The 12,573-nt window shown below is 32.3% G+C and overlaps 1 protein-coding gene across 1 annotated transcript in view; it reads left to right on the top strand.

The window, feature by feature from the left end:
• Positions 1-4,381: 4,381 nt before the first annotated feature.
• The window catches only part of LOC134236878 (dynamin-like protein 2), a gene marked incomplete at its 3' end in the record, with an annotated part of 30,685 nt that continues 22,493 nt past the window's right edge, over positions 4,382-12,573 (top strand). The window contains exon 1 of the mRNA XM_062719032.1: positions 4,382-4,469. Coding sequence (XP_062575016.1) covers positions 4,438-4,469 — 32 coding nt within the window. The remainder of the gene's footprint in view (positions 4,470-12,573) is intronic.

Raw genomic sequence — 12,573 nt, 5'->3', positions numbered from 1 at the left:
TTATTTCATTCTGATTTTTTTTTTTCAAATCCTTGCCAAACTATTAATACATTAATGGAATGTGCAACAGACGTATTAATCTCAACATACTGTGTAACGATCAAACACATATAAAATTAAACTTACATGCAATTTGTTTTCCTGATATCCCTATTTTAGACATTTATTTAAATGTAACCAAGAAGGTGTAATATGTTCACGCATGCTCCCCCCCTCCAGATTTATTTTTTTGAGTAAATTTCTATCCCATGCTGAAGGAAATATTTATTAAAGAAAAAAAAAAAACAATAAAAACAGCCAATTGCTTAAAGCCTATGACTATATTTTTTCTATTTTAAATGCTGAGTTCAGGCATTGAAAATGACCTTTCTCTTTTGAATAAAAAATAATTTCCTTGTAATCATGTATATATTGTATGAAGTACACGATCTTTTTAAAGCAACAATGATCAATATCATACATTCAATAAAAATTTCGATAATAAAAAGAAAACAGGGGGAAAAAAAAGAAAAACAAGTATCGGGTTCTTTCAAATAAATAAATCAGTTGTCTTTAAAGAAAATGACAACGACCCTACGACGCAGCACAGTTAAGGTTACAAATTGAAATATCGGCGATTTTTATGCGCTCGGATCGAAAGATCCGATGCGTATATTGTTTTTGTCCTGTCTGTCTGTTTGTCTGTTTTTCTGCAAACTTTAACCTTCACTATAACTTTTGAACCATAAAAGACAGAGACTACATATTTGATATGCATAATTCACTAATTAAGCTCTTTCAAATGACACCAAGGTCAAAGACCTTGTTCAAAATATAAGTTGATCAGCCTCTCACTTTGTACAAACTGCGTCAATTTTGCGAGATGACGTTATATTGACAAGTGCATCGCGATCGATGCGTCGTTTATGTACTGTTGCGTGGGATTCAACAAACGTCAAAACTGCATGTTATGGTAAGTTTGTATGTAGTATACAGCTATCCAGCTGTTGAAATAGCAAACAATTTCATTTTGTGTTATTTTGGTGACCTTATATAATGTGTACGTCAAAGTAAACATTTTCCGTACAAATTAGGCCTCGCCTCCTAACTGTAACCTTACCCGTGCTGCGCATCGACTCTCGGATTTTACACGTTAGTGTCCCTAACAACATTAGGGGCACTAACTATGACAACAAGACAGGTATTTTAAACGACTATATCAATTCCATACATGTGTACCTCGATCAAAGTTATTAAAAAAAAATACATACACTGGCATAGCTATGTCTCATTGCTTAAAAATAATTACCAAAATGTTAAATAATTGTTTAAACCAAAAAAAAAAAAAGAAAAAAGAAGAAACATTCATACTCTGCAGAATTCAATGAATACATTGATATCCCGAATAATGAGACGTGTGATTTTGGAGTGTGAATTTTGTCAAAGGACAAGATAGGGTAACAGCCGAATCTGGCCCCTTATTTGATATAAAAAAATCAGAACACTGGTAAAACCGTGATAGTTTGTAGTTAAGAAGTTAAAATGATGCTTATGTTAAGAAAAGCACTAATTTTGATTCAAAGCCTACATGGAAGCCACAAGAGGGTGCAGAAATAAGACATTTTCCCGAATGTCCTCAATTCTAGTGGAATTTCATCATATTTGGGATTTTTACACATATACTGCATCTGATATCAGTGTATAAAATATATAAATTTGTCAGATAGGCAAGCGTGTGCTCTATGTTTTCCGAAAGAAAATGTGCTGTAAAATTAGTGAAAATTTGCATAAAAATGAGAAATTCAAAAAATGACCTATTTCCTTACCTCACTGTGACCCCTGTATATCATAAATCTTAAAACAATACTCATTTTGTGGCAGGAGTGAAAACTGGTTTTCATGGATAAACTGTTGGATCATTCTGAAAGACACCCCAAATCGGGGGCCAAATACTGTTCTTACCCTATCTTGTCCTTTTAAAAATTTATTTTTTTCACTTTTTCACATATATTGGATATACAAAAAATGAAATGTATCCTCAATTTTACCACAAATAATGACTAAAATATAGTACGTGACACAGGTTTAATGATTTGGGTGCAACAAGTCAACAGAAGAATTCCCAATGATAAGTCCTTAAAATGACCTTATACTTTACGGAATGCCGACTTCAAAGCTGAACTTGATTCTTAAAAGGTTTACCTTTCATATTCGTTATTGGAGAACCAGACAAAAATGGCGGATGCATTACTTTTACGATCTTGTGCGCCTCTTTAAACGAAGTTGTTTAAATTCCAGAATATGGATCCCCTATTGATAGGTATCATCCAATTAAATCCAATTAAAACCAATGCACGTATCTTGAAGACAGAAAATTCCCTAGCAAAATTCCGTAAAAAAGAAAAGGTTTAGAATTGGTATAAAACGCGTCAATCAAAAGCGTCCAAAAGTTGGGCCATCATAAGTACCGTCGAATTAATGGATTATCCACTTTAGAAGAGATTGTTGTTATTCCCGTAACATGAACTGCTTTTTTAATTTAACAGAATGTAGTTTTATACATATATTTTTGTATTGGTTATACAAAATATCGTTTGTTTAAAAAATGATTCAATTCATTTTGATTTTAAATTATAATCCAGAAAAATCAATTCAGAGAGAAATATTCGGAAACAATTCTTATACACACAGTATATTGTTAGTTCGTGCAGTTGTAGTGAGCAGACTTAAACCTAAAGGATTGCTAATCAAACAATCGTAAACCACAGCAAGCATAACAAGCTCGTGCCCTATTTACAAAAAAATAAGTACGTTCCACAAGTGTTTTTAATAGAGGTGTAACAATACAGCAATACATCGATACGTATTATCACAAGGTCTCACGATACGCATATCGTATTGCCATGTATGTATCGTGATACAGTACAAGTTACTGTTCATTGTCTTATTTTAAATTTTTTTCATCGAAACTGAAATTTATTGTTACAAAATGATTGAAAACAAGGTTACAATGAAAAATCATAATGATTAGACTATATGCCCTCCTCTAAATAACTTTGATTTTGGGTCTCAAGATAGTTTTCTTTAGTATTTTCTATAACTGTAGAGGTTAACAAGCAAGAATACTTAAAGATACCATAAATTTTGACTGTTGACAGCTGTATCATGATACATGTTGTATCGCAAGACCATATCGTGATATGTATCGTATCGTTAGATAGCTTGCGATACTCAGGCCTAATTTTTAATTTGCTAAACTCTGTACATGGAACTAAAGCTAAATGGCGACTCTTGTGAAGGGTTTTTTGTTTTCGAACATTTCTACTCCGAATATAATTATTTTTTTCTGCATAAAATTTTAGATACGAGGGCCGTTCAAAATTGAGGCGGACTGTGCTATTAGTTACTCTTACAGACGCTATATCTCATAAGTAGTTTTCGGTTTTAAAACAAAAAAAAAAGAATATTCTTTACTTGTTTAATAGATTTTAAGCTTGACAAGAAATGGTGTTTTGATGTTGAGTAGATAAGATAACTCAAACTATACAGGTACTCAAGAGAAAATGAAAGCTCAATCACATATTTTTTATTATGGTTGGGACTTCGAAGATTTTGCTGCGCAGTGACTTTATGGTATATCCTGAAAAATCGCTCAAAATTAATACCAATTTACAACATTTTGATATGAAATTTTGAAGACCATATAAGTAAAGATTCTTTTATATTATTTGTGAAATTTTGCCTGTTTATGTCGTCAAAATTTCTTCTGTGCATCAAGTCCGCATAATTTTTGAACGGCCCTCGTATGCTCATTGATACACAAGATTGCCACTTTTCCTAAGTATTAAGAATAAAGATAAAATTTGTGAAAGTACATGGGGTGTTAATCAAACCCATTAAAACATTTAAAGTTCCAATAACTTTTAGATGAAATGCCCCTGTAAGATGTTTAATATATCTTTATGTGAAATGCTATTACAATATATTCATGTATGTAGTTATATTATACATAATTTATAAGCTAATATTCACGTATAAGCAACATGTACACGTTGCAAACTCAAAGAAGCAAGTTTTAATTTTTTTATTACGCATTGCCAGAAAATGTCCTTAATTTGTATATTTACTGAATAAAACATACTACTTTTATTAGCAGAGTCTAATTGTTTCTTGTGAGGGCTCTCACAAAAGAATTGTTCCAGAACCACGGGCACTTGTTTCGGTAATCGTTTTTAAGCCAGGGTATTATAATTTAACCATTGGTTTAATGTTTATTACCGAAACGAGTGCTTGTGTCCAGAACATATATATTTCTATATAACCTCATATATTGTAAATTGAAGTGACTCAAAACATTCAGAATTATGGCGATCCAAGCACTATTTTGACTTATTTATTCACTAAAATTGTATATTTATTCTAGTACAACTGACTCAACAATAGAAGAAAGGTTATGAGATGGAGTCGAGAATACCCTATTTTGTCATCGGGTAAGTATAAACTAAAATCATCCATACATGTATTTTAATATATTTAACTTGGTACTGGAAAGATAAAGAAAAGTTAGAAATAAGGTCCAAGTGCTATATAAAACAGTCAAAGTAGATATAGAGCGGAACTGTTCTTATTGATATTAAGTAATTATTAACAAGGGCCTTTCACCCCTTGTAATGATCGGGAATACTGAAACTCGAAAGAAAGCTACTTATAAAGGAATCATTTCTAAGAAAAATGTCAGCCAACATTTGGCTTTCCCGTTTATTGTGTTTTATGCGTTAGTGTTTTGTCATGGAAAGAACTAACATGGGCCGTTGGCCTCCTGTTCAATCCATGTTCATTGTATACTTCTTTTATATATGAATTATGAATAAAATACTTTTTTAACTAATGTTTTGTTAGAATTTTGAAAATTGTGACATAAATCTATGAAATATATAGAGATACCGAACGGTTTAACATCTTAAATTCCATTAAGCAATACAAATCCTGAGGAGCACCAACTACTTAAAGCCGCTTGGTCCGATTCTAATCGCTAAAAATATATATTTGTTTTTCTTCTTGAAAAATAATTGTCCATAAATTGTTTGAACTTTTGTCAAATTATATCCCCAAAGTCTTTTTCTTTTAAAAGATATCAAAATTCAAAAGTTAAAAAAATTATTTTTGTTAGGTCACACAAAAAATAATCCTATGTTGATCATTGTTGATATCGCGTGAAATCACCTTCGAAAATTTAAATTTATCGCTTACATGTTTATCTCATGAAGAACAAACCCGAGCATATTTTTTCACAACAAAGTACCTGTTCAAGGACATTATTTTAGCTCCTTTAAAAATCATTTAAAATATCTGATCTTTCCTTTAATTTTTATATATGCATATTAATATAAAAGTTACTATGGATTATATTCAATTCATTTCTTAATTTTGAAAAGATGTATTATGACTAAGGCTTCTACTAATAGAGAAAAAATACTCGGGTTTGAATTATCTTCATTATTAGATATATCCGATAAACTTATTTTTTTTTCAAAATTGACTTCACAACAGATCTTAACTTCCGCCAGAAACTACTGTTTGTCAATAAGGTTTTTGATCTGCATTTTCCATGTAAGGATTGTTGTAATAAACTATTAAATCAATCTTATAACTTATTTTTATATATTATCTATGTAATGACGTACTTTTATTGTGTAAGATAAGATGTGCCTGTTTCGGGTTAAGCGGCTTTAAGAGTCAAAATCAGCAAGCATCGAGCATTGAATGGAAAGTCAAAATTTTATTTTTTCAAAAGCTTTTGTTATATGAAAGATTTTATCTTATCTAATGCTAAAACACAATTAAATTTTTTTTCGAACGTATGAAGGGACTGGTATCCAAGGAAATTCATTTCCTTAGCAACGGGTTCATAAATCCTTATGAAAATCAATGATTTTTAGACATTTTACTACGAATTTTTTTTCGCAGCACAGTTAAGGTTACAAAAAGGAGGCGGAGCCTAATTTGTACGGGAAAACTTGACTATGACATCATACACAACATACGTCATACAACATTTCTTTAAAATACCACAAAATGAGTTTATCTGCTAATTTAACCAGTAAGAAATCATTTAACTACATAAAAACTTACTACAGCGTCTTGTTTTGTTGTTAGTTAAATCCCACATCACAAGTTATAGACAAGTCACTGATCGCAATATATTTGTAAATATGACGTCATTTCTTACAACGTGACGTATTTTGTATGCAGTGAGAGACAGATCAAGTAATATTTTCTCAACAAAATATGTATTCTCTAATTAAATAAAATATTATTTACAGATATTCTATGGGCAAATAACTTGAATTTAATGTTTTCTTCACTATTTTGTTAATATATTTTCTGTACATTACGTATTTAATTGACACTGCCGTATATTTGTATGCAAGTACATCGGAGGGTAAGGTGGGGGTCTTGATAAATCGATCTAGTGCAAGGGCATACACTCTATGGATCAAAGTAAGCTTTTATATTTCAACGATAGAACTATTAAGGTATCTGAAAAGTGCTGCGATCCTGATGAAATCTTAAAAACAATTTAATTATTTCAATATTTCATGTCGCTGACCAGCAAAAAATATAGCATTCGGTCATACAAATATAATTTTAACAATGAAATTGCAGAATTTAGACAGGATCGCTGCACTTTTTAGAAACTACAATGTGTGTTGAAAATATTTATATACTATACTTGGAAATTTTACTTGGTTATGCCCTTGCACTAGTGATATTTGTATGTAACATCAATACTTCAAGTCAATGTGCTAAAATCGCACGACTGCCGCATCACGTGACTAGTCTAAATATAAAATATAATCGTCCTCGATATGTAGTTATTAATCATATTTACAATTATCCGATATAAATAATGTACTAAAAATAATCGCCATCCCGATTACGAATACATTTTTAAATCCAAAATTTAGTCGATATTTCCATTGTGCACCTTAACTGTACTGCGTTCTGAACGTGATAAGATAAGGTATTTTGGTTACCTTATTTGTTAAAAGATGGAATTACTTTATTCTCCAAAAATAGGAAAAACAAAATTTCTGTAGTGATATTGTTGCCATGACAACGGGAAAAGAACATGGCGTCAATGCTTATTAATTTAGAAAAAAGTTACATATGTTTATCACTTTATTCAGAAAATCTACAACGGTTTTACTTACCACTGCTGGAAAAATGAATGGTATGATCTTGTTAGGGGTTATCTATATGTCATATCTATACAATAAAATTTGCAGGCAACTTTAGCAGACAAAAGTTACAAATGGTTAAAATGTGTGAAAATTTGGCATTTATAAGCTTTTTTGAAAGGGTTGGGGTAATTTGAATACATGTTCAGTGTCCATTATATTGGCCATTTTGGTTCTGATAAAAGCATTCTCATAAATTTACTATTGTTAATGAATAAATGCACATTTAATTTCAAAAGGAATTTTATATTCCTCACAAACGAAGCTTGGAAAGGGGGGGGGGTAGGAATCACCTTGTTCACCGATCCATATGTATGTTAAATTTTGACTTCAATGAGGTGCCACTTGATATTAAGATTGCTTGCGATCGAGAGATGTGTCAAAAACTTGACTCAAGGTCATTTGAACAAGTTCAAGGTAATTGGTAGAAGAAAAGTGCAACCTTTGCCCATTCTGTAACATTCTAATGAAAAGACTTGGTTTCATTTTGGGAATTATTTTTAAGCTGTAGGTTTGTCATTACCTTGACCAAAATTCATTTGAACATGTTTGCCCTTGACTCAAGGACATAACTTTTTCAAGGTCACTGCAGTAAAAGTGTACTATATGAATTTGGCACATTTACATATTTAACTTCGAATGAAGGGAAATGGGAAGTTTGTGCTCAACATAACGGTTTTACTACCTAATGACTTGAGTATTTGTCAAAGTCATTTTGGTATGTATATCTGCACTACCAAAATTTTACAAGGTTTCAAATTAGTATTTAGACCTTTTTTGTAATAAAAAAACATTTAATGCAATATCAGGAGGGTTGGTATCATTTTATTAGCTTGCTCACTATAATTCTTGTTTATGAAAGAGAGTCACTATGACAGCTCACATAATTATAAAGTAAAACCATGTCAACCAGGCTTGTAGCATCAGGTTTGGGTTGGGTAGGGGGATGACATCCCCCACCCAACTTTTTTCTCAACGTACCCTAATGTTTAACCACACCCCCTCCCGAGTTTGTCCGTTTGTCTTTCCGTCCGTCCGTCTTTCTGTCTGTCTGGAACGCTTTCGTTTCCACACGATATCTCGAGAACCCTCTGAGCTTTTGCAATGAAATTTAGCATAGGAATAGTTACTCCCTATGGACTAAAGAAGAACCCTATTGATTTTGTGGTCAAAAAGTCAAAGGTCAAGGTCATAATTAAACGAATTCTGTCTGTTATAACACTTTCCTTTCCACACAGTATCTCTAGAACCATCTGAGCTATTGCAATGAAATTTAATATAACAACTCCCCATGGCCTTATGAAGACCCCTATTGATTTTGAGGTCAAAAGGTCAAATTTAAAGGTCGTAAATTTATACATTCTCTCTGTGTGTAACACTATCATTTTCGGGAGATATTTCAAGAAGATTTTGAGCTTATGCAATGTATTTTATACCAAAACTCCCTAGGACCTCTCTCAAAGTGTCCAGCCCCGTTTGTTTTATTATAGTATTACATGTCGCTATTTTTAGCACAGGGGCATGAGGAGAGTTATTGCGTATAAAACGCATATACCAGAACTGTTTTAAAAAGTTTGAATTAGACACCATGTTTTGTGTAAATTTTTGACGATATCAAACGTGAATATACACATGTATGTGACTTCATATTTGCATATAATTGTCGAGATTGTGCAGCAGTTCCGTGGCGCAGTGGTATGTCTCCTGCTTCACATGCGAGAGGTCACGGGCTCGATTCTCTGACGATCATTTTTTTTCTTTTCCGAAATTCTTTTTTTTTACTAAATGATAGTATTCAGCAAGTGAAATGAAAAAAAATTATGATGTCTAGTTTGTAAAAACTCATCAAATCATGCATCATTACGTTGTGATAAATAACCCACATAAAAAGAATCTTCTATACACATGATTAAATCATCTTTTAATATTCACATTTTTTTGCTTCAGTATACATGTATACATTTAAAAATTCTACATATTCAATTAGGGGGATCCGAACCCCCCCCCCCCCCTCGCCCCGAATTGCGCATGGTTTACTTTTTTCCTAAGCGGGGGACACAAATTCTCTGATTTAGCTTGTTAGATTTACATGAATAAAAAATGCTAACAGATAAACAAAGAATGTTACTTTTGGATTGAACATTTTTATTTGATCCACTTTCATGAATACACTGTACAATTTATGGATCTATTTTCTGGATCCCTGAGTCTCTGGTAACACTATCCACTCACTTCCAGCATCAATGGTCTTTACTGTAATGATTTATTCTCATAATGATAATATGAAAAAGTGATAAAATTAAAATGTAATAATATTATACAGCTTTGCCTTCAGATACTTACTAAGAAGCAATCTAATTGAGCTTGAGCAATGATGATGAATGCAAAGCATGTTTATTTGAATCAATTAAATTCCAAGAGATCTCAATGGTTTAGTTTATCATTTTATTTTAAAAAGTTAACGTTTTTAATGTATTATTTACATGTTTTGTCTAACATGTCCTGTCTAATTCTATATCAGCTCATCCAATTCTGTTTCTGCTTCTTTCCGAGTTTGGCTTCAAAGTGGCGAATTTCATTCTAAAAACAGAAGTATACAAAGTTGAGACGGTATTGATTTAGATATTCTTTAAATTTATAAACTTGTAATAAAAAGGTCAATTGGTTCTAGGTTTTGTCAAAACTCTAAATTGTGGTTTTCATTTCTTTCCAATAACACCCCCCCCCCCAAGAAAAAATAGAGTATAGAAATTCTTTTCAAAAATTTATGTGCTGTAATTGTAATGATACTTTTTATTTGAACCTAGTTGAATTAAATAAGTTCAGTGGAACCGGTGAAAATGTTAGCTGAATATGAATTTTCTTTCATAAGTAAACACTGGATGACATCAGCAAAAACCTTTTATTTTATTATTTTTCTGTGGTATATATACAATTCAGTTACCACTAGTCCACTACATTATATACTTGTCTGTATCACAATACTTCCAAGGTAATCCCCTTTCCTAAACTAAAATATCTTAAGTACAGAGTTAACCCCCTGCCCCTTTTCCTTTTTTTACGACGTCATAACAAAAGTCATTCCATTTTACAAATATTTCATAAAAGTGTTGATTTTCATAAATTCATAATTTTTTTATGTAAAAAGCAGGTATTATCTTAAATGGTAAATAAAGATATCTATTACTTTATACAGAATTTTTATTTACCCGACCATCACTCAAGTTATAATCATTATAGCTGGTGAGTGACTTGAATCCAACAAATAAAAATTAAACTAAATTCAAATTAAACTTTATAATTTGGGATGCGGTTATGTAACTGATCATGACCAACTTTTTCACGTTCGACCCGCAGAAACAATCTAAGTTGGGAATTTAATTTCATTTCATCATACAGCTGCTGAATGTTTACATTAACACCGGAAATGCTCGTCGCTATTGACACATGCTAAAATGGCCGTCATATTCTTACCTAAAAAAAAAGACAAAAGACACTATTAAAAAAGAAATCTTGGACATTTTTTTTTATTTTAATTCCAACGATGCCCCATGTATGGCTTATTTTGTTCTAATACACATTCTGGTAAAATATCTCGACAATGGCACACAGTGTTTCGTAATCTTGGATCGTTGAGTAAAGCAGTTCTTTTCCTAGCTATGTATCTCTCATCCAAAAACACACCTCTATGGAAAAGCATAGTCCAACAGAATTTGTACCTTTCTTTTCTAAGGGAACTGTTCCGTGTGTTTGGTGGCACAGGTTCCGATGCCCACCACATTTGTATATTTCGTTCATCAGTTATGCATGGTTTACATAAACAATTTTGACATTCTTCACAGTCTTCATTTTGCGGGATGTTGTATCTTCTTTCAAAGTTCACGCCCTCCTCCTCATTGTTATCAGTTTCTCCATTCATCTCATCCAAATCCCAGTTATTAAAATAAAGAATTGTATAATGGCTTCCCTTTGTTCTGAATTTACCCTCAATGAAATAACACTTTTCTCTTCTTGTTCCTCCATTTTGCTAAATTGAGACCGCGTTTTGTTTTGGAGGGAAGTTTTGCAGGGGAGAGGTCTATTAGGGGACTCAGGATTTCATTTAATTTACTATAATTAACTATAATTCCTTATTTATTGATAAAACTGGAAATTATAAAAGTAGATGACGAATTCAATAAATTATAATATGTATATATTTGGGATACTGCTTGTATTTCTCTCATGCACATGTTTTATGGATGTTCCCCACTGAGCCTTCTTATCCTGCTTTGTATCACAGCTAGGCTGATTTATTGACATTTGGCGGGAGGTCCCTCCATGTGTCTGTGGAAGTTGGTCAATTCCATCTGAAACCTAAACAGGGGTAGTGGGGGCAACCACGTTGTTATTATTCTGTCATTAATGTACATAAAACTATTCCCACAAAATTTATAAAATCTTTTATTTTAATTAGTAAAGTGCTAATAAATTTTAAAAGCGGTAATTATTATTCACAAAATTGTCAATGGTTTCTTTATTAGATAACAACTTGTTAAAAAATGGTACAGTCCACTGAAATATGACCCCCTTTAGTATAGATAATGTATATTATATATTATATAAGATACAAGCAGGAGTAATTCAAAGAATAATCGTCGTCATTAACTAAGCTTTATTATTACTGGGAAACTATATCATGGCTGAAAACAAACGAAAGCGTCCTCCAACTTTTAAGTTAGAAATACCAGCTAATGACGACAAGAAAATTAACATTATGCAAAGTCTTCAGGAAGTCAGGGAAATGTTAGTCAAACAACTGAGTAGACCTGTCAACAATGCCGACATCATTGAAAATTTGCTGTCTACCTGGAAGAAGTCAGTAGCCAACGACGATCATCCCAAAACACCTGGAACTTATATTAATGTTAAGAAAAGTCAGGTGAACCAGGACTTCTTTGTGACATCGCTGCCTTCTGTGAAAAAAACTCATGGATGTAGCTGCTGTACATGGGAAACATTGCGGAGGAAGATTGGAGGTAAAAAAGGCAACAAAACGGGGACATGTCACTTCTTTGAAACTGTGTTGTTCGAAAACCGATCGTCCTAAACACAGGTATATTTGGGCATCTTCGCCATACCTTCCGAACGGAAAGTATTGTATCAATGAAAGAATTAATCATGCTTTCTTGTGTAGTGGTATGCTGCCATCCATTCTAGATTTTGCAGAGAAGCTGGAATCGGTGTTCTTTCTGTAGAAAAACGGAATTCGTTTTTTTTTAAATGTACAAGACATTTGTCCAGCAAGAGTACGAAGACTCTATTCACACCGCTTTACTAGAGGAAGTGGGAATATATGACAATTTAGACGGAT

Source organism: Saccostrea cucullata, unplaced genomic scaffold (genome assembly GCF_032062105.1).
Source record: "Saccostrea cucullata isolate Sc308-1 unplaced genomic scaffold, CSIRO_AGI_Scuc_v1 ctg3356, whole genome shotgun sequence".
Taxonomy (NCBI): domain Eukaryota; kingdom Metazoa; phylum Mollusca; class Bivalvia; order Ostreida; family Ostreidae; genus Saccostrea; species Saccostrea cuccullata.
The sequence above is the reverse complement of the archived record's forward strand: the minus strand, read 5'-3'. Positions and strand labels throughout refer to the sequence as shown.